This window comes from Monodon monoceros, unplaced genomic scaffold, assembly GCF_005190385.1.
Source record: "Monodon monoceros isolate NGI ecotype Baffin Bay Population unplaced genomic scaffold, NGI_Narwhal_1 Super_Scaffold_18, whole genome shotgun sequence".
NCBI lineage: Eukaryota > Metazoa > Chordata > Mammalia > Artiodactyla > Monodontidae > Monodon > Monodon monoceros.
The window spans coordinates 8,462,539-8,485,995 of record NW_021703774.1 but is presented as its reverse complement, the minus strand read 5'-3'; the positions used below and the strand labels follow the sequence as shown (position 1 = coordinate 8,485,995).

Here is a 23,457-nt window from a genome sequence, read left to right as displayed (position 1 = left end):
TATTCAGTTTTTAAGATATTTTCAACTACTCTTAAATGTAACAAATCTCATCTTTATAAATGGATTATTTCCCCTGAATATTTTAAAAGGCATTTAATTTGAAATATTTGCATTTTTTAAAATGAACTCAAGGTAACACTTTCATCTTTCAAATGTGAAATTATGTATCATTTAGAGACTCTTTAAGGGAAAAAGAGATTGACTTGATTTTTAAACTGGTAACGACATTTCTGAGAATATTATAATTGCCAGCAATTAAGCAAATCATTGAGTATTTGAAAAATACTACCTACTTACAATAACTACTGAATGGTAACAATTTAAATATATTCCCACTTAAGATTTCTCTTACTACTTCACAACCAATAGCATAAAAGATAAGGGGAGGTTTTTCCTTTTTTTTTTTTTTTTTAGTGGAGTGACTGAGAGAGATATGGAATTTCTTTGCAGTAATTAAATGAAAGTGTTTATTATGCAAAGGAACTTTAACACACCCATTTTTATTCTTTTAAAGGAGGGTGCCTCGGCCCGTAAGACGCAGACTCCTGCAGCACAGCCGGTACCAAGACCAGGTAAAAATATAAAACTTTTTGATTTTTGTTTTTTTCTATAATCATGACAGTGAAAATTTTTGATAATGTATAATGCTTTGAAGGAATTGAAATTTTATGTAAAATACTTCAAAACTAGTATAAGAACATTTACTTGAGTAAATAGGTATAGTTGAAGAGTTAAAGAAAATTTTTAAGAAAATGTTTTTAAGATTTTAAGAACATGTTTTGAAAAGCTATTTATTATGTACCCATTCCCCCATCAATTCCTTGTTTGAATTCCATGATAGTACGGTGGATGTTATTTTTGTTTTTTCCTACAGAAGCATAGGACCATAATTTTAATAGACTGATAAGCAGCTTTGATGTTTAGATTTTCAGATATCTGTGTTATTGAGCATATTAGGTTCCATAATCATTTTTTAAAATATGTATGTTAATAAGCAAGGGTAGTATTGAAGTTACTGGGTTGGCCAAAAAGTTTGTTCGGATTTTTGTAACATCTTATGGAAGAAACTGAACGAACTTTTTGGCAACCCAGTATGTTAGCAGTATTTTCTTTTCCTCTTCCTAGTACCTAAAAAGATTGATCTTTATAAATGCATGTAGATATGAACGCTATATTCATTTTAGGTGTTTTAGGTTTGATTTTAGTGTTCATTTGTTTTATTTTTACATTTAGCATAGTATCAGTGCTGTTAAAAGTGGCTATGAAGAAAATGAAAAGAATTGAAAAAGCACAGTCAGGAATTTGACTGGGTGATCTTCCTTTTCAGTTTGTTAGTGTCAGTAGTGCAGATTTGTATATCTTTTTATTCATAGTACATTCGCACATAGGCTAATTCTAAAATTATGTAGATTACAGGTATTCAAATTTCTGGAAGCACTTTAAAAGCATGATGTTAAGAGGTTTATATTGGGATGGTTTTGTAGGCTCTTTCACTGTGTCTTGGATCCATAAACCTGGGTCTTGACATGACTAGTATTTACTTTTTTTTTAAGTGACGGGTTTGTTTGAAATCTTTGTTAAATTTGGAGCACATTGGATGTAATTTCTTTCAGATGACCGGACCATGGCACTATTTTTCAGTAGAGAAGACCATACCAAAAGCTGTTAATGAGAGTATAAGGAAGAGCAATTAAATTTAATAAATATTATTTGAATGCCTTCCATGTACGCAGTGCCAGAAACTAGGAGAAGCTAAAGGAGCTCTTTTCAGGAATGAAGAAAAAAGTCAAGGGAATAAGAATGGGCAGACTGAGTTGGACCCAAGGAATATAGCCTGCAAAGTAGAGGAATATTGTGAAGGCAGTTGAATGATAGATACAGAATTATTTGTTTTCCCTTGGAAGGGGGGGATGGCAGGCTGTAGTTGGTCAGTCTAAAGAAGATCACATGAGAAATTCAGAAATGGTATAAAAAGGAAGAAATCACCACCTGAGGATTCTAACTCTGTTTTGTGCTGTGTGATAAATAACTGTCTCCATTTCACATTTTCTCAAAATCATTTGGCAGACAAAGGAAAGGGGTAGGGGTGGCACTAATACCTGAGTAAACCCGGTTGTTCAGATGTGCCATGTAATAAAGCAAAGGGAGCTGGCTTCTACCAGCTAGTTAGTTATGTGATCCTGGGGAAGGTCACATGTGAGGTAAGGAGCTGTGGGTCTTTTCAGCTCCTAATATTCCATCTTTCTTTTTCAATTGTTCTGCCATGGTGATTAAAATGGTTGAAATTAATCTTATCTAATGTCTCATAACAAATACTCTGACGCCCATCCATGTGAGGTCTCCTCTTCTTTTACTCATTGATTCCCATAGGTCCACAATCCCTACCCACCATTCCAAAAGCAGTGATTTATTATTTTATAAGTTTTTAATGCTCATTTGTCAGTAAGACCTGACTTGAGTGGGCGTTAGCAGTTTGTCATCTTTGTCTTGATCAGTGAATTTTTGTTTTGCAGATTGTTAAATGTATTTGCTTATTGGGTGATGCCCAATTTTGAAGGCATATTGTGCAATATATGGCATGTTCACCTGGATTATCTTTTTAAAATTGAAAAGAAAAGAAAACCACACAAAACATTTCTGGCAATGTAACGTTATACATGAGACAGCATAGACCTATACTGTTATTTGTTAGGTAGAGTTTGAATTATTTGGAAATAGGGAACTGAACTACCTACTCTTTTTTCCTTCAGTGAAGGAACTCAAGGATGGTGTTCCTTTTTTTTTTTTCTTTTTTTTTTTGGCTGTGCTGCGGTGCTGCGAGGCATGTGGGATCTTAGTTCCCCGACCAGGGATTGAACCCGCACCCCCTGTATTGGAAGGTGGATTCTTAACCACTGGACCACCAGGGAAGTCCCATGGTGTTCCATTTTTGATCATTTTTTCTTAGTTATTCTTTCATCAAATATTTATTTAGCACTAATTGTGCCAGGCAAGTCCCTGGGTCAATTTAATATTTTAAAGTGTTTACAATTATTCCCAACTTCTAAACATTCATTTAGGGAATATAACTAACAAGAGGCACATGCCTTCCAGTAAATTAAGAAACACAAGCCTTTGATAAGCTACAGTCCTGGAACTTAATGTTGTTTCCTTTTATAGCCACATGAATCTCTTGCACATATCCCTGCTCTTGCTGCCTCTTTCTAATGTGTGTACATCACATACTTCACTTCTCCAGCTTTCATTCTTTACTTCTGTTTCATAGGTCTTCTGAAATGGGTAGGTGAGTACCCATGACTCTGTAACTCTAGTTTATCTGCTTACTGCTCATGTGAGATTGAGAGAGAGAGTTAGCCCTGTTCAGTGATCCACTTTGTAACCTAGGTGTTGGTTGGATTACCTCATTCCATAGTTTTAAATCTATGTGCTGATGATTTTCAAACTTCTGTCCCTAATTCTTCCTACCTCTGGTATCATCTGTTAACTGTTCAACATTTGGATGTGCCATAGGCATCTTAAAACTGATTAAACCTTAAAACCTTTGCTCTTTGGTATTTTTCCCAAGATGTCTTACTTCACATTCTTCTGCTTCTTCATGAATAAATGACACCGCTATCAACTCTGTTTCTTAAGTCCAAGACTTAGGAGTTACTCTTTATTTTTCACATTTGCTTATTCCCATCATCTAATATGTCAGTGAGTTCTGTCAAATTTACCTTTTCTGTATTCCAGATTTATCTATTCTCTTTATCTCCACTGCCACAACTCAAGTCTAAGCCACCAGCATTTCTCTAGACTAGTGCATCTTAAAGTATTGATATTAGTCCATTACCTGTTTAGTTCTGGTCCCTAACAAGATACAGATAGGAATTGAGGGTACAGTACTGGCACAACATCCAGGTGCATGGCCAGTTTTCTACCTGTTCATTGTTACTGTATTTTATTTAGTTGACCTTGGAAAGTTTACAGAAAAACCTTATGCTTAACCGCACATAATTTGGGTAGCACCACTATAGAATATCGGTGATAGTCCTAACTGAGCTTCCTGCTTTCACGGTTGTCCCTCTTATTTTTTATTTTTATTTTTTTTGTGGTCCGCGGGCCTCTCACTGTTGTGGCCTCTCCCGTTGCGGAGCACAGGCTCGGGACGCGCAGGCTCAGCGGCCATGGCTCACGGGCCCAGCCGCTCTGTGGCATGTGGGATCTTCCCGGACCAGGGCACGAACCCGTGTCCCCTGCATCGGCAGGCGGACTCTCAACCACTGTGCCACCAGGGAAGCCCCACGGTTGTCCCCCTTTTGATCCCTTATCTAAATTTATTGTTTTTCCCTTACAGAAGGTGTGATGTGAAAATCAAATTATGTCACTTTCTGGCTTAAAAGTTACAGGGTTTTCCAGTGGCACTTAAATAACAAACTTAACGTTGCCTAGAAAGCCCTACATAAAGTGGCTCCTACTTGTATTTTTAACCTCATCTCCTGCCACTCTTCCTTTTGTCCCCATGGTCTGTCTGCACATTTGCAGTTCCATAAGCATGACAGTTTCTTCCTGCCTTTGGCATTTGCCCACATTCCTACCTCTTATCAAGACTGTTCTTTCACTTGTTCTTTGCAAGTTGGCTCTTTTTTGTCCTTCAAACCTCAGCTTAAATGCCATTTCCTTTGAGAGGCGTTTTCTAAGCATTTTGTCTAAAGGACACTATAATATCAGTGTACATTCTCTTTGCTCCTTAATATTATGTATTCAAATTTGTTTATATGTTTGTTTGCCTATTTGTTATGGTCTGGTTCCCCTATTTTACTGAAAAGTCTTTGAGGGCAGGGATTATTTCTGTTTTATTTATCATCATAAAAATAAGAACCTAGCAGAGTGCCTTGTACATAGGCTGTGAATAAATATTTAAGTAAAGAATATTAATTATATTTGAAATCAAGCATAGTAACAGTAGTTGCCTCTTCTCAGCTTGTAAACAATCCGTCATTGCGTTTGCGGAAGGCGGTGGTAGGGGTAGAGGCACAAGCAGCAGTAGCAGTTTACGTCAGCGGTGGCCACGAGGTTCAGTGAATGGTAAATATGCCCAGGGCCCAGGACCTGGACAACTTGCCTTGATGTTTTTAAGACTCCTAAAACAGGATCAAGATGTAGAAATTGTTATCTCTGATTTATGGTTGGGGACAACTGAAGCTGAGCGGCATTCATCTTAGCGTGCCGGGGTAACATGCCTGCGAAGCGGCACAGTGGGGATAGAATCGAGATCATCCAAGTACAGGCTCTTGCTCTCCATCACTCTCCTTGTGGACTCGTATTAGTCTGCTCTTTGCTCCCCCATCCTTTAAATCAAGCTTATCCTTAGCGTGTTCATCTTCATGTCCCTGTCTTGGTCCTTAATTGTATTTGTTTTTTTACTAAACACCTAAAGTTTATTTTTAATATGTGAGCTTTTATACTTTGTGTTTTTGCTACATTAAGTCTTCTCAGCCTTGATTTGAGAGAATCTTTTCCTATATTCCAGAGTCCGTTGTGGGTTCCCTTAGCAAATCAGTGGTAGTTCAGTTGAAGATTTCTTTGTTCTCCTTAGTCATTCAGCAGCTCCCGTCTCCAGTTTATCCATCTCTCTGTCCATCCCATCATTCCTGTATCCCGCCAGCAAATTCTAAGTATTTATTGAGATTGTATTATATTCCAGATGACACTATCTAGCTGTATCCATGTATACATGTCAGATGTATCCATGAGTACTATTTCTAAAAATAATTTAAGAAAGTTTTAGTATTTTTTTCTCAGGAAGAAGATGAGAACACCATAATAAATATGTGTGTGAACTTGTATTTGTATATATCTTTCTCTGCTTTCTGTGGCTAGAAGAATCATACTTGTGGACTACATAGTATTTTCTCACAATGAAATAGCTATATAAAGGAGTACAAAGTATTAGTTAAAATTTAGCATTTTACTGCTTTTAAAATGGAACATATTCCAAAGATGTGTGTGCTTTCCTTTAAAAGTGGGATCTCTGAGAACTAATGTTGAATTAGAATTTTAAATTGTTGAATTTTTTTGTGTGTGATTTAAAAAAATTAATTGTAGCACAGCACATGGCACGTAGAAGGCAGTCAATAAAAATTTATTGTATGAATAAATACTGAAAATTGAACATACAGCACTTTTTATTGTAAAATATGTTAATCTTGAACTAGGCTGATATTGCCATTATTATGCCAACAAATATTTTTGTGTATTATAAAGTCCATTGTATATACAAATAATGAAAAGATACAAATATTCATGTTTTTATAACATGTATTCAAAATTATTGATAATAGGGCAATTCCAGAATAAAGACCTTTACATGACTCATTGCCTATAATGTTTTCTTCTGCTAATAAAAACCCAAAAAATTTTAAAAAGAGAGAAAAAGGTAAATATTTTAGGTCTTAGTCCCCAGTAATGTCTTTGTTTTTCCTCCACAGTGGTTAAGTACATTTCCCTCTCCCAGCCCTTCCCCCAGAGTTAGATGCTCTTGTAGTACTCTGTTTTTGCATTTATTACAGTGTAATCAGTTAATTCAGAAGTTATTTATTTGCTTCCTTTTCTAGATCCAAGCATCCGTGAATGTAGGTACTCAGTGCCTACCAATGCCCATGTATCCCCTTTCCTTGTGACCACTGATTGTTGAAGTGCTAAGGCACTGTAGTGGTTTTGTGAAGCAGAGAAATAACTTAATATTATTTAAGAAGATTGCAATACATTTAAAAATTCTACAACTAGTCATATGTAAATACAAATATTTTAGGCCTTATTTACTTTGTAGGTTTGAAAATAAGAATGTGATTTTCATAACAACATTTTGAATTTTTTTCTTTCTTACAGTTTCTCAAGCCAGACCTCCCCCAAATCAGAAGAAAGGTAAGGTTGTGCCTGTGACTCTAAACTTACTTTAAAAAAGTAAACGTGAGTAAGCTAGCTTACAAAATCAGGGCTGATTGCATGCTTGTGCAGTTATACCAAATGTTTGTGTTTGGTGTCTGTTCTGAGTAGTCAGTGCTCAAGTCGTCCTGATCATTAAATATTCTGAGTATCACTGCTGACTAAAATATTTTTTAGCTCAAAAGAGTTAAAATTACAAACTTCTAACTTATAATTAGGAAAGTAACTATAATTCCTTTGAATAACATATTTGCTCCTTTAAAATTTTGTCCTTATAGGATCTCGAACACCCATTATCATAATTCCTGCAGCTACCACCTCTTTAATAACCATGCTTAATGCAAAGGACCTTCTACAGGACCTGAAGTAAGTAATTTCTTAAACTGTTCTTTTCATAGGACATGGAACTATTGTTGAGAATTAGTGTTACTAATGCAGTCTTTATTTTGAGAAAGCAAAAATTCAGTTTCAGTGCTATAGGCTTTACAGATAGTCTCAAATATAAATTTCAAAACAGTATATTCTTTTATATCTGAATACTGTGGGGAAAATTATAGAAACTCTGACTAAAGTTTTAACGAAGAAGGTATTATTGTATTAATTTTTAACATGAATTATTTTGCTCCAGCTGAAGAGCTTGAAGAGGTTCTAAAACAAATTCAGGTTGTCTTCTCCTCATTTCCAAATTCTGGTTAAAGAACCAAAAAAGTAATATGAACTTTAAATAATTAGATGTATGTACCTCCTAGAGAGAGGAGGAGGGACCATACTTTTTTAACCTAGACATCAGTAAAAGATAGTTGAAGAAGTGAAGAGGAAATCTATATCCTGTGTTAAAATTTCCAGATGCTTAACTTTCTCAGTAAAATAACGATGACGATTCTTAAAAAAGAAACAAAACAACCTCACCTCCAAAAAGAAAATCATGCTGCTTCTAAATAACTTATGACTAATTAAAAATGAGTAGCAAAATAAGTTGTAATACTTGCTGATTCCAGGTTTTACCAAATGCAGAATTGAATTTTGAGTGCCTGTGACTTAAATAGCTGTATAAAAACCTACGTAACTGGCACATACAAGTGTATTCGTATAGTGTTTTTTCTTTAGTACTTTTGAGTGAAATTTTCAGTGAACCTTTCCCTAATAACAATGTGGAAAGAAGGAATTTTTAGGTTTTATATTTTTATATTTTATTAGGCTTTTTTTGTGAAGTTTAGTATTCCGACAGTGTTGTGGATTACTCAGATAATCTACAGTCTGCAGTTCCTCAAGTAATCTACAGTTGGATGAATATGAAATATAATTATTTTGGCCCATCTCTTTAAATAGATCTGATAATAATATAAAATATTATTTTATAATAAAGATAGCAAGTAGTGCATGGAAATCACAAACTAAATTTTAGCATCTTTCTCCTTAGCCTTACTACAGAGAAGCCAAACAATTTAACAAGACTACCTTCTTTGGATAGACCATGCCTAATTTTTCTCCTCAGTTTAAAACACTCCCTTCATTGTTTAACACCTCATTGCAGCTGACATCTCCCCTGCAGCTTGAGTCAGCTGGAGGCTTTGCTATGTAATTAATGCATAATTGAAACCTCCTCCACACAATTATAGTACTGGCTGTAACCCATAGCTCATGTTGGCATAGATTCTGTTTGGTTTCATGTAAAATTGAGGATTCTTCAGTTTTCTAGCCCTTCAATTAAGTAAATGAAACGAAATAAAATAAAACCTGCCTTCACCTTTAACATTTTAAATAACAAAATTAAGGTTGTATCATGGAAATATGAAAAAGCACATTTTACATTTTAAAACATGATCTTGAGAGAAGTTTCACTGGGACCATAAGTTTATTTAAAATAAACTGATTGGATGGCACTTGTGACTCTGGCCACGATGGTCCTCTCACAGGGCAGAGTTCCAAAGAGGAAAGATTGCACGGAGAGAGTGCTCCAGAGATAGGCAGAGGGTTCCCCTTGCATTAGTCAAGTACTGTTCAGCACACACACACTTAAGGCCTGGGGAAGAGCAGGCAGAACGGTTACTGGAGATTACACTGGACCATAAATAGTTCGTGTTCCCTGCTGCCACATGCAGTGCAGAATGATTCAACCACTCTGGAAAACCATAGAGGAGTTAATTTTTTTCTTATTACATTGAAGGTATTATTGCACTACCTTCTAGCTTCCTTTGTTGATGATGAAGAGGTCAGCTGTGGTAATCAGTCCTTTGAAAGAAATCTGCTTTATCTTATTATTTTAAAGATCATTTTAAATTTATCTGCTGTACCTAGGTGTAGATTTCTTATATATCCCACTTTGGGATTCAGAATTGAATCTATGGATTTGTGTTTTTCATCAGTTTGGGAAGTCTTGGCTCTTATCTCTTTAGATATTACCTGTGTGTTCTCCCTTCATCTCCCCCTTTTTCTTTCTTTCTGGGATTTAAATGAGTCATACTTTAAGACTTTCTCATTTCATCATCCATGTCTCTTAAACAGTTCTACTTTCCATCTGTTACTCTGTCACCTGCATTCTTGATCATTTCTGTAGGTATAACTTGTAGTTTGTTTCTTTGGCCGTCCCCTAGTCTAGTCATTCCATTTTAAAATTCAGATATCTTATTTTTTCTATTTTAGTGGTCCTGTTTAGTTCTTTTTCAAATCTTTGGTCTCTCTCTCTTTTTTTAAAATAATTTCTTTTTCCCTGTACATATTTGTAGGCTTGTTTTACAGGTTTGGTCTTTGATAGCTGCATCACTGGAAGTCCTTACTAATCATTTTCTTTTGATTATTGTTTCATTCATTATACCTCATTTCCTTGTGTGTTTAGTTTTGGGTTTTTTATACTATTCATTTAATAGTTTTCATTTAGTAATTTCTGTTCATTTTCCTTGGAATTTTTTTCTTGTGGAAATTCTTTGAGTTCCAGAATGAAGATTTGCGTTTGTGTCTGCTAAGCACCTGGGAGCATAGCCAATCTAACATTGCTTTAAGTTAAATTCTCAGTTTAAGGTTTAACATTCAGAAATTATTGTGAATTCCCCAATTTCAACTTCTTTTATTTAGCAGAAAGGAACTATATTTTTTTTAAGATTTTTTTTTTTTGATACGGACCATTTTTAAAGGCTTTATTGAATTTGTTACAGTATTGCTTCTGTTTTATGTTTTGGTTTTTTGGCCCTGAGGCATGTGGGATCTTAACTCTCCAACCAGGGATCAAACCTGCAACCCCTGCATTGGAAGGTGAAGTCTTAACCACCACTGGACCACCAGGGAATTCCCGAAAACTATATTTTTAATCTGTGACATATCCATAAAATTGTTCTGTTTTTCAAAATAACGTAAACTTAAAATCTGGAACTTAACCTTGGTATATCAACTCATTTGCATTTTATACTAAGAAAATTATTTTACTAGAACTGTTCTTGTTTAAACAGTAATGACTTTAATCATATCACCCATACTCCTTCACCCTCATAGAATGCAAAGTGGAATAAGTAAATTGCAAATATTGGATGAGTCAGTGGATATCAAAATATTTCTCCAGATCACAAATATCCATCCAATCAGTTGTGTATCATTGCTGGTTGTATTCATTAGAGCACTTTTTGTTCTGAGTATTAAAAACCAACTCAAAGTAGCCTTATCAAAAAAAATAATTTATTAGCTCAATATAACTAGTCCTAGCTTCTGACACAGCTGGACTCAGTGCTAAATGAAGTGATCAGGAGTTAGTCTCTCTGTCTCTTAAGCAGGTTCTCCTGCTTCAGGGGCAAAGATGACCATCAGAAACTCCAGGTTACCAAAAATGCCAGGATTAAGTCTTATCTGCCTGGCTTGTATAACACATTTATTTCCGAACCAGTCACTGTGGTCAGGGTTGTTAACTCTTGCTTTAACTCCAAGTGAGGTCCAATTTGCAATTCCGAGATTTGATTATTCTTGCACTTGTCAGGGTGTTGGTTAGGGCTGGGGTGGACATGGGGGGCAGGAAAATTTCTAGTTTACATTATTTATATTATACTGAACTTAACCCCCAGAGTCCTAGCTTTATGAAAGAAGGAACTTCTGTTAGATTCTCTACCTTGAGCAGAATATGGGCCTTGTTTCCTCTTCCAGGAGTCTAGTGAAATATAGTGTCAATAAAAGACAAAGCTTAAGTTGAATTAGTTTGCCAGTGCCTTCCGTGGATGGAAAGAAGTCTGCAGTGTTATTCTAACCTCTTTGAGTTCCCTACTTTACTCAGTCTTTGGCCCAAGAGTTCTTTACTTCTTGCTAGCTAGCTCAGAGATGCCTTTAGAATGTTCTTCATACTTTATCCCACTTTGGAAAACTTTCTGACAGTTTCTTTTAAAGTTAAACATACCCAGTGATCGAACAGTTCCACTCATAGGTATTTATATAAGAGAAGTGAAAACATACGTCCACAAAAAGACTTATACCAGAGTATTTATAGTAGTTTTATTTGTAATAACCGCAATTTTGGAACCACCCAAATGTACCACAGGAGAATGTATAAAATTGTGGCATATTCATACAATAGAATCTTATTCAGCAGTAAAAAGGAATTCATTGGTAGTTCACTACCAATATACCCCTCAGCATGGATGAATATCAGAAACATTAAATTGAATGAAAGAAGCTGGGCAAAGAAGAGTACAGTTCTGTACGATTCCGCATATATGAATTCGTAGGACAGGCAAAACTCGTCTGTGGTGATGGAAAGCAGAATTGTATGGTTTCCTGTTGGGGGAGGAGGATGGGGATTTACTGAAAGGTACAGGAGGAAACTTTTCTGGTCTGTTGTACATGTTCTGTATCCTGATGGGAGTGGTGGCTACCATGTGGAAAGGGGTGTTTGCTGACGCTCCTGGGTAGACTGAGTCACCTAGCTAGCCACGTCAGCTCCATTTCAAGTGACCTTTGAGTTATAGTAAAATTTCCCTCTTACTAGCATTTGAGAAATCAAGGATTAGTGTGGTTGTTTATATAATCTTGAGGAATACTAAATGCTAGATGAAGGAATATAAATTGGGTGTCTGTGTGTGAGACTGACACACACACATACTGACTTCTGGCCTAAGTGAGCTTGAGTTCTACTTGGCATGGGAATTAAAGACCCATACTCTTCAAGCATTATGATCTGTACATGCAGAGTGGGTTTATATCAAAAAATAATGTTTTTGGTTTAAAACTATCATTATTTAAAAAATCATTTCAAAATACGATTTCTTTTCTCTTTAACGATTCCTGTGGAATCATTTCTGTTTTTTGAAAGGTTTGTCCCATCAGATGAAAAGAAGAAACAAGGCTGCCAACGAGAAAATGAAACTCTAATACAGAGAAGAAAAGACCAGATGCAACCAGGGGGCACTGCAATTAGTGTCACAGTTCCTTACAGAGTAGTAGACCAGCCCCTTAAACTAATGCCTCAAGACTGGTAAATTAATCTGTGTTTTTCACATAGTCGTTAATTTTTTGTGTAATGAACAAGTATCAAATTTTATCATGAGTTCTAGATAGAACCTATCCTTGAAACCTGTGTTAAAATGTCTAATTTGGTCATCAGTAATGTTAACATTCTAGTAATACCTAAGGAATATATTTTGGATGTCTAAACTTTATTTTACTTATAAGAAGAAACTTCTGGAAAACTTGGAGAGTAAAAATTCTTTCCACTTGTCCATTTATTCTGGATCAGCTTTTAGAACAAAATTTTCAAATAGACTAATGTTGTTTTAGAGGGCCTATGTTTTAGATTTTTGATTTGGAGAATTCAAATTTTTTAGTAAGAAGTGATAAGTGAAAGCATTGTTACTTTTATTGTAAGGAAATAATTTAACAAAAATAATAACATCACCCCAGTTCAGCTCTTTTATTGCATTAAAATGTCCTTTAATAAAATATTAAGCTATTGGTTTGGCCAAAAAGTTCGTTCGTGTTTTCCTGTAAGATGTTACGGAAAACCCAAACGAACTTTTTGGCCAACCCAATCTTTGTAATATAAAGTGCGTATAAATTTAGATACATGAATTACCTTAAATTGTTTAATTAATCTAAGCCAGAGTAAAAATACAAAGTCTAAGTGTGCATTTCTCTGATATAGAGAGTGTAACACATTGATGCATTAGCTGAAATTTACCTTTGAAGTACTTATTAGTCTTCAGATGTTAGGAAGTCAAGCCATTGAGAATATTAGTATGTTAAAAATTTACTAAAGAATCAAGGGTTCTTGTATTAGAATTCTCCTTTAGTACCTAACAGAAATACTTTGAGTTATATATGAGGTCCTAGCCATTGGTGTCATAACCTAGGGATAACATTTTCCTTACCTTTCTTCTGTTCTCTGTTAATTGTCCTCTCAGGAGTTCACTGGGAATAGTATTTTTATTATCCAGCTCACCTGCTAACCCTGTGAGACGCACTAGGATCTAGGGGACCTCTGTCTAGCAAATCCTCTTTACTTTGGCAGGTACCTTGGACCTTCAACTATTGTATGGTGCAAGTTACATCATAAAATTAAGAGGCCATTTAATAGTGTGCTCCATTACCAAAGATGGTTTAGGCAGTATGGAGCTTATATCCCATGAAGGAGGAACTTTTTAATTTAAGGTTTAATTTTAGCCTTAGAGATTTTGAGCAGGTTAAGAATTTTAAGCTGTGGTTTTTCTTAGTAACTTTGATCACTGCTGTAAGTCCTTAACTTGAATAGAAGGTAACTTTGGCTTAATATTCTGTTGGATGTACAGAGTCTCCATCTAATGCAGTGATTACCAAAGTGTGGTCTGTGGACCTCTGAGCATTCCCAGGACCCTTTCAGGGAGTTGTAAGGTCAGAACTGTTTCCATTGTAACACTGAGTTGGCTATTCATGTGATTTCTTAGCCCCCATACAGGACAATAGCATAACCAGTGCACAAGATCAATCATTGATTTCCCTCCCTCTCTCCCACTCTGCTCTCTTCTCACACTCCTCCCCTCCCTCCTTCTCTCTTCTGGCTAGTGGACTGTTCTCTAGTATGCTTGTGCATTTCTGTAAAATAGGGGTAATAATAGTTTACCTCACAGGGTTGTTTTGAAGGTTAAATGTGTTAACATAAGTAAACTGCTTAGACCAGCACTGGCACATAGTAAATGCTCGTAGTAAAACTAATGAGTGTTAGTTATTATTGTTTATGTTATGATTTTGTTCCCACCTCTTTAGTTGTAGGCTTATACTGTGTATGGCTTTCGTACTTATTATAATTTCTCAGTTTAATTAAATTTTCTGGAAGCTAATGAAATATGAGGGCCTAGAAAGAGATTTGTGCTTTTTAGGAAAATGAAGTTGAATGGCTGGGAAAAACAAGTTGCTTTAGAAAAAACTTAGAGAATTTAGGGTGAGTGAAACAGCTGTAAAACAATTGAAAACGTTTAAAAGTTTAGGTGATTTCTGTACTCAGATTATTTTCCAGATAATCAGAAGAACTCAAAATAAGGCCTTTGAGCTTTATAAAATGGTTAGCAAATTATTATAATTTATAATTTTTAATTAAAGTGAAATATTTAAGATGCGTTTGAATTTTAAATGATTTTCTTTTAAAACTAACTTTTTCAATTAACAGATATACTACTGTTCCCTGTTGCATAAGCAAAATGGGCCCTTTAATTAATAGAAGGGGCAGAGATAAACGGCTAAAAGGATCACGTATAAGACTGTGCATGTAATTACGTTTAAATGACTTAGGTGTAAAAAACAACACATGGGAAATGTAGCAATCACTATGTACCCTAATGGTAACATTATAATGAAAAGTTATGGTAATGCAGTACTGTGTTTGCCTCACAGAAGTATTGACAGGAGACTATTGCAGGAATAATGATGAGACTCTTTCCATAAGGATTATAGTAACCAAGAATATTTGAGATACTCAGCCTCCACTCTTCCCTTCCTTCTTTTCTATTTATAGGGACCGGGTTGTAGCAGTTTTTGTGCAAGGTCCTGCATGGCAGTTCAAAGGTTGGCCGTGGCTTTTGCCTGATGGATCACCAGTCGACATATTTGCTAAAAGTAAGAGTCTCTTTATTTTTACTGCTTATCTAATATAGAAATGCTTTTGCTTTCCTTCCTTCCTTCCTTCCTTCCTTCCTTCCTTCCTTCCTTCCTTCCTTCCTTCCTTCCCTCCTTCCCTCCTTCCCTCCCTCCCTCCCTCCCTCCCTCCCTCCTGCATGGCTATGCACATGTGATGTGTATACCAAAAGATTCCTGTTAAGTACCACATATTTTAATTTTTAAGCACCTGTGAAATTTTTTTTTTTTTTTTTTTTTTTTTTGGTCCGGGGGCCTTTCCCTGTTTTGGCCTCTCCCGTTGCGGAGCACAGGCTCCGGACGTGCAGGCTCAGTGGCCATGGCTCACGGGCCCAGCCACTCCGCGGCATGTGGGATCTTCCCGGACCGGGGCACGAACCCGTGTCCCCTGCATCGGCAAGCGGACTCTCAACCACTGCGCCACCAGGGAAGCCCCTGTGAAATATTTTAAAGCCTTTTTGGAACATTAATATTTTCTGTGTACTTATATCTAACAATGAATTATTGCCTATCCCATAACATTAATAAATCATTAATATTGTTGCATGTCCCTACACTTTTATTCACTTTGTTAGCCAGTTTTTAAATGGGTTGGCTTTCGCCTGCTACTCGCACTATCTGGAGTGGTTGCTGCACGACTGGCCTTTTGCTGTTCATTTAGGTCTTAGCCAAGTAAGTACTCTGTCCTTTAGGGAGCCCTTCTCTGACCACCCTGGAAGTAGCCGTTACTTCCTCCCAGTTACTGCAGTGGTAACACTCACTGTTGCTTGACATTATCTTATTTTCGTATCTGTATTGTAAGTCTTCCCTGGCTAGAATGACAGTTCCAGGGTGGGAGCAGCCTTATCTGCCTCGTTCACTGTTGTATCATCAGCACAGAAGAGAGCATGGCATTGGGAAGCATTCAGTAGATACCTGTTAAATGGATAGATTTCATGTGTCTTATGTCTTTTATTGACCATATTTTGGTATGTATTGATATACCAAAAGTAGATGAATTTAAGCTTGTCTTTTTTTTTTTTCTTTTTTTTTTTTTTTTGCGGTACGTGGGCCTCTCACTGTTGTGGCCTCTCTCGTTGCGGAGCACAGGCTCCGGACGCGCAAGCTCAGCAGCCATGGCTCACGGGGCCCAGCCGCTCCGCGGCATGTGGGATCTTCCCGGACCGGGGCACTAACCCGTGTCCCCTGCATCGGCAGCCGGACTCTCAACCAGTGCGCCACCAGGGAAGCCCTAAGCTTGTCTTTTTATTGGTAGGGATAGTCTAATTATCATTTAATTTGAGCACCCATTTAAGTTAGTAACATTAGTAAAATTACTTTTTAAAAAGCATCCTCATGAAACAGGTATGTTTGTTAGAAATAACAACTTTACTTATTATGAATGTAGATTATGCTACTGTGAAACCCAGTTTTTTTTTCGTTTTTTTTTTAAATAAAGCAATTTTAGTTTTTGTTAGTGGTACCACCATTCTTCCAGGCTGGAAACTGCCCAGGCTTGAAAGCTTTTAATCATTTATTCTCCTGCCTTCATTCAGTTTTAAAAATGAATAATATGATGGTACCTTTTTATGTTATTTCAGAAACCTGAGTAATGCACAGGTTTGATAAATAGAAGTCAAAGATGTAGAGAGAATGGGAGTTTTAATGAAAGCAAAATGTCAGTGAACACTAATTTTGTTGTTTTACCTACTTGCTTGCCTTGTTGAATAATACTGTAATAAAAAATGATTAGAATGCCTTCAAGATATAAATGCTCTCTAAATTCATTGTTGTTTTGTTCAGATTGTTAGTCTTCAGAAATTTAGATAAGAACTTAGAGATTTTTTAAAAAGTTAACAATAATAAATTTCTTCCAAGAAGTATTCTCTTCAACTTTCCTTCTTTACTTATCAGCATTTACAATGAAAGTACTCTTGCCCCTTGCATCATAAAGGGAAACAAAACCCTTTCCTCTTACCTCACCTTTTCTTCTAGCTGGCTCTCCTTTCCTTTTACAGCCAAGCCTTTGAAAGAATTGTCTCTACTCACTTTCTGTTTGATTCTCAGGCTACTGTAGTTGTGCTCTCTTGCTTGCCCACTAAACTGTTCCCGCCAGACTCACCAGTGACCCAAATATTGGATACTTTTGATCTCCTTATCAGAATTTTACTCTCTATCCATTTCCTCCTTTTTAAATGTTCTTTTCTGAGGGCTTGTTACATTTTCTCAGACACTAGCTGCTCTTCCTCTGGCTTTCAGTGACATATTTGTGTTCCCGCTTCTCCTATAATTACACATACTCTCTCAAGGAGATGTGATAGCTTTCAGTTACCATCTGTATCCTCTGTTTATAAAAGTTATGTCTCTGGCTTGATATTCTGGGTCTGCCTATCTCGCTGATGACCAGGTGACTCCTTGTGGTGTATCAGGACTCAACCTGTTCCAAGCGGAATCTATTGTCTTATACCCTCTGTCATCCCCAAGCTGTTCTTTGCCTCAGTTTTTTTTTTAGTAATTTGCCTAAGCCAGATATTTAGAAATATGTTATCTCTTAGCTTTTAGCTTGTCTCCTTGCATTTAACTCTTTACTCTTCTAGCTCCTCACCTTTTCCCCATAACCCACATAGAAAATGATAATCTCTATATAGCATAGGAGTAAATTGAGGGTACTTGGTAAAAAAAATTATATTTTCTTCATATTGCACAGTAAGAAAATACAAAGGTTTAGAAAAGATTTTAAATATTGGATTGTATAAAATTTCCAAATAAAATCTTTTCAAAATTATGAGAGATTTGAGCTTGTAACCGGATATAGCTTTTAAAAAATATTATTATTTTTTAAAAATTTATTTACTTATTTATTTTTGGTTGCATGGAGTCTTCATTGCTGCACGTGGGCTTTCTCTTGTTGTGACGAGCGGGGGCTGCTCTTCATTGTGGTGCGCAGGCTTCTCATTGTGGTGGCTTCTTTTGTTGTGGAGCACCGGCTCTAGGCATGCGGGCTCAGTAGTTGTGGCATGCGGGCTCTAGAGCGCAGGCTCAGTAGTTGTGGCGCACGGGCTTAGCTGCTCCGCGGCATGCGGGGTCTTTCTGGACCAGAGCTTGAACCCGTGTCCCCTGCACTGGCAGGCGGATTCTTAACCACTGCGCCACCAGGGAATTCCCCAAAATATTATTTCTCATGCTTGAAATGGTTACATACATTTGTTGATCAAGATTTTTAAATGATGATTTCTTCAAATTTTTGAGTTAATCATTGTGAAAACTTTTTCATTTAATCTTCTGTATTATGTTGTCCCTTTGTCATTTGACATGCCATCATTTATCTACCGAAATACTATTTAAGAGCACCTTTCTATTTCTTTTCTTTCTTTGTTCCTGCAAAAAAGCCTTGACAACATTCATGCAGTTTGCAAAAAATGAACAGTTCTGAATTGTGTGAAGTATTTTGCTTTAGTGTTCATTGTTTCCCCAGATAACTGGCTTCTTATAAGAAGAACTTTGTTTCCTCTATTTTTGCTGAGGCTTAAAAATTATGTCTTTTATGAGTAAGAAACACTGGACTTACTGGAATTCCTCCAGGGAATTCCCTAGACTGGCGGCTGAGTTCTTGCTGGGGTTGGTTACACCTGCACTGCCCAAAACAGAAGCCACCAGCCACATTTGGCTGGTCCAAATTGAAATGTTCTGTCAGTGTAAAATATACACCAGATCTCAGAGACTTATACAGGACAAAAATAAAATATCTCATCAATAATTTTATATTGATTACATGGTAAAATACATTTTAGATAAACTAGCTTAAATAAAACCTTAAAATTAAAAAAAAAAGATGTTTTATGGTATCTTGGTGTAAGTTTGCTTGCCACCATTGCTTCATGCTAATGACATACTTTGTATGATGAGAGAAACCATATGTTTCCTCATTTGTGACTTAACCTTTTTGGACTCTGATATTGTTTTAATTTAAAAAGTTGTGTATTCTATTGGAAAAATAAATACTGTGTAAACTAAATCTACTGAAATTAGTAAAGGGGGTTATAGGCATTTATATAAGGCTTTATTATTTATTTTAAATTAATTAGTTAATTAATTTTGGCTACATTGGGTCTTCATTGCGGTGCGCGGGCTTCTCATTGAGGTGGCTTCTCTTGTTGCGGAGCACAGGCTCTAGGTGCACAGGCTTCAGTAGTTGTGGCACGTGGGCTCAGTAGTTGTGAGTCATGGGCTGTAGAGCACAGACTCAGTAGTGGTGGCACACAGGCTTAGTTGCTCCACAGCACGTGGGATCTTTCCGCACCAGGGCTTGAACCCATGTCCCCTGCATTGGCAGGTGGATTCTTAACCACTGTACCACCAGGGAAGCCCTATATAAGGCTTTAGATAAATCATTTTAAAATTTATAACTCATGTATTTTTAAAGCAAATCATACTGAGAACATTAGAAAAGAGAAACATGTAGTAAGCACAATAGAGAGTATTCAAATATTGACTTCATTTAATTTAAAAGTTTAAAGAAACTTAAAAAATATTTTTTACACATATAAATAATAATTATTTTGAAAGTGAGTTTTCTGAATCCATAACGGATAGTCCCTTTAAATGAATTGGTTTAAATTGATTAATTTGAATTAAATTCAAAATAAATGTGCTCAATGAGGAGACCTTTATTTATGAAAGCAAATAATTTAGAAGTAATATTTATGTGTTTTTTGGGGGCACAAATGGTTTATTTTGTATTTCCATCAAGGAATTAGACCTTGATTAGTTAACATCAAAAGCCAGTAAGTCTGCAAGCAGTATGGAACAAGCAACCTATAAATCAGCTACTTAAAAAAATTAACAGTCAATCATTTTCTCTTTAGAAACTCCTAGTAGTAGATGATAATGGTGATAGTAATGATCATATCTGTTAGAAAAAAAGTAAAAAATGGAAAGAAAAGGTAAACATTTTCCACGTACACAAGTAAAACTAACACTCCACTGATGATAAACTGATTGCAAATACAATAATAAACTGGTGAGGATGGTCCAGCAGGACGATCAAGGAAGAAGACTCAAAGTCAGTGTTTATGGTCACCTTTTAACGTTTGGCAGCAGACACTTGTTGGGAAGTTTAGTCCTAGAGTCTTTAATCTCCCCAGCAACCAGAGATAGCGTTTGAAAACGAAAATCAGATAATTTCACCTCCTTGCTCCAAACTATCTAGTGGTTTACTATCACATTTGGAATAAAATTCAGATTTCTTATCATAGCTGAATAGGTTCTGCATATAGGACATTGCCTACAAAAGTTGTTCTTGTTTGTAGGGCATTCCAAGCTTGCTTCTAAGGGCCTTTGTATCAGCTGTTCCCTCTGCCTGAAATCCTCCTCTTCTAGGTCTTTGCTAGACTCTCTTTTTATATCATGCAAATATCTACTTCCAGATAACCTTCTCCAGAGACCTTCCAGTTGTTTCTTCTTCCTTTTTCATTTTTCACCAAGTTCCGTTAGTTCTCACTTGCTAATTATCTCTTGAATCTTTCTTGTCATATGTGTGTCTTCTCCCCAGTAGAGCAAATCTCTCCTCTAGATTACTATGCTGTATCATCAGTCTCTGCTATACACTCTGCAGTGAATCCCTACATCTCTGAGGTAAAAGTCCGAACTCCTGAATGTGGCCTACAAGGCCAGCATTGCTCTGAACTTCTATGGTCTTAGCTTTTATTCATTCCCTGTGTTATTTTTTTTTCCCCTACCTTACTTTGCATGATGCAATTTTGTTAAATTTCTTTAGTTCCTAGACTAAACCTTTTTCTCTTTGAGCATGTTCTTTTTGTTAACTGGATCACTTTTCTGTGTAATTCTGTGTAATTCTTACTCCACCCTGCCTATGTGTAATTCTTACTCCACCCTGCCTATCTAAGCCTTTTCTGAATCCCACGATGTGGGAAAGGTACTATTCTCTTGTGTTCCTATGATATTCTACTACCTTTATCATACTGTATGTGAGTAGTCTTTTTCTTCTTCTTATCCTTCACTGGATCATATGCATTTTATTTTACCTCATTTTTTATTTCAGTCCCCAGTGGCTGGCATGTATAAGCCTCAGTAAATTTTTGTTGAATGTTTTGGGAGATACTACAGTGCTCAGCCTCTTATTTCAAAGATCACTTTGGTTATAATACAGTTTTGGTTGGTGGAAGAAAGGTTGACTTTTTTTTTTAAGTTTTTTTGATTAATGTCTGTGTTTGGGTATTTTTATTCTTTTATAAAATATTTTTATAATTTTGGTTGCAGTTTGAATAAAGAGTATTAATTCTCCCCCCCTGTAGTTAAAGCCTTCCATCTCAAATATGATGAAGTTCGTCTGGATCCAAACGTTCAGAAATGGGATGTAACAGTATTAGAACTCAGCTATCACAAACGTCATCTGGATAGACCAGTTTTCTTACGATTCTGGGAAACCCTGGATAGGTAATCCTGATCCTAAAATGCACTTAACTTCTGCCTTATATTAGTAATTTTCCTGCCTCCTTATTGGATTTTAAGTTCCTTAAAGTTGTGAACCGTATCCCCCAAAGCCCCTTTAAGACATTGCCTAATTTGTTGTTGATCTAAAATAGATAATTAACCAATATCTTGGTTATACTGACTTGAACAAAGGGAGAAAGGGCTTATAGCTTGGTAGAAAGAGCACTAAATCTGAGTCAGAAGACCTAGATTTTAGTCTTGATTTTGTGATTCGGCTCGAATGAACCATGTGACTTTTCTGAACCTTGTTTTCTGTCTGTCCAGGGAACTTGGACTAAGTAAGTGATCCCTTAGTATTTTGCCAGCACCAAAAGGTCTCTGACTCTGGACTTGAGTTATGGGTAGCTGGCTGCTCATGAAAGGAGTTCAGTTTTTGAATATATCTTAATTACTAGTATAAATTGAGTTCTTAAAGACCTTTGCAATAATATCAGTTTTATAATTGGAAATTTAACAACAGCATGTGATCACAATACCACTGAATCTGTGGTTCTCGTTTCAGGTGCTCTGTAAAATCTGCAACTTTCTTTGTCTCTCACTGAATATTATGGGTTTCCTCAAAGTCATAGGTGATTGAGTTAACCCAGTGGTTATAATTGATAATATATTAAAGAAAATCATTTATTATTCTAGCCAGAAGCTCTTAGATTATAGAAATTATTAAGAGGAATGTTTTTTCTGGCTTACTTCAGAAATCCTTATATTCCCAAAGGTTACAGTATCCATTTTTTAGAAAATAAAACATCCTATTCCAGTGTTGATTTTAAGTTTTAAAAAATGTCAACTTATTTTTACATGTAATATTCTAAAACTTCTAGAATTCTTATAATCATTATAACCTATTATAATATTATTTTTCAGGTACATGGTAAAGCACAAATCCCACTTGAGATTCTGAATTACTTGTTTTCCTGCTTTTCTGGAAATCTGGATTAAGAAGCATGGATACACCGTGATCTAGAGACTGGGACTCAAGCTTTATGAATTTATCAATGAAGAAGGTCACAGATCGATCTTTTATAAAACCTTATTTGATGATTTATGCTTCAAAGGGATGATGCCTGTCATATAAGCAAACTTTTTGGCTTACAACTATTTTTTTAATATTAGCCTTCTAGTCTGTAATGGAAATTGTATATTTTGATAGAATTTTTTTCTCCATTGGTTAAAGTAGCATTACTTAAAATTTGTTTCTTTAGAAAATAAATACAGGTTACAAAAGTGTGTATATGTAGAGGTTATAAGGCTCTCTAAGCCATCTTCTGATTTTTCATTGCTCTATAATTCCTTTTATTGAGAATACTGTGTTATGAATGGTATTAATTTTAGTCTCTGGAACTTCCAAAACCAAGCAAAGGGATGTGACTATTTTGAATGAATCAAAATGTCAGCCTGTATGTGTACTATATCTGTACTTTCTCTATTTAAAAAGGAATAATGAAAAATCAAGAACAATTCATCACCTTTGGTTGAACTGTTCGGCTTTTCAAGACTTCTTTACTTAAAACGAATACATTTAATGAATGTACATTCTTCTCACTGACTTTGGTAATTTTAAAACTTAGAATGATATATTTCTATCTGTGATATCTTTCCACTTGAAAAATCTCAAAACACAGATTAAAAACCTTATAGGCTATAGTACTTTTTATTTTGGGAGCCAGAGTGTGATTTGGGGGAAAGAAATGTATTAGTCCTACTGCAGTGTAACTCTGTCTTTTCTCATAAGTCCACCTTTTATTCTTTGTATGGTATAGGATTTTGAGTCTTCTGTTTCTAGGCATGTTCTTATCTTCCATTATCTTTAAATATTGATAAACTCTCCCAGACACCAAAGAACATATTTGCTTAATTAAGTGTCTGAACAGAAACAAGATAAAAACACTGGTATTTTTATGTGCGTATTCAATATCGTATAAAATATAAAACCTATATTTTAACTTAGTAAAATATTTTACTACTTCT

General features: G+C 35.8%; 1 protein-coding gene across 1 annotated transcript in view; it reads left to right on the top strand.

Annotated features, from left to right (window-relative positions):
* Window positions 1–23,118, top strand: part of CDC73 (cell division cycle 73) — an 84,817-nt gene extending 61,699 nt beyond the window's left edge. The window contains exons 11-17 of the mRNA XM_029230149.1: window positions 515–572; window positions 6,871–6,906; window positions 7,206–7,293; window positions 12,212–12,373; window positions 14,882–14,982; window positions 21,294–21,435; window positions 22,354–23,118. Coding sequence (XP_029085982.1) covers window positions 515–572; window positions 6,871–6,906; window positions 7,206–7,293; window positions 12,212–12,373; window positions 14,882–14,982; window positions 21,294–21,435; window positions 22,354–22,390 — 624 coding nt within the window. The 3' untranslated portion in view covers window positions 22,391–23,118. The remainder of the gene's footprint in view (window positions 1–514; window positions 573–6,870; window positions 6,907–7,205; window positions 7,294–12,211; window positions 12,374–14,881; window positions 14,983–21,293; window positions 21,436–22,353) is intronic.
* Window positions 23,119–23,457: the final 339 nt, after the last annotated feature.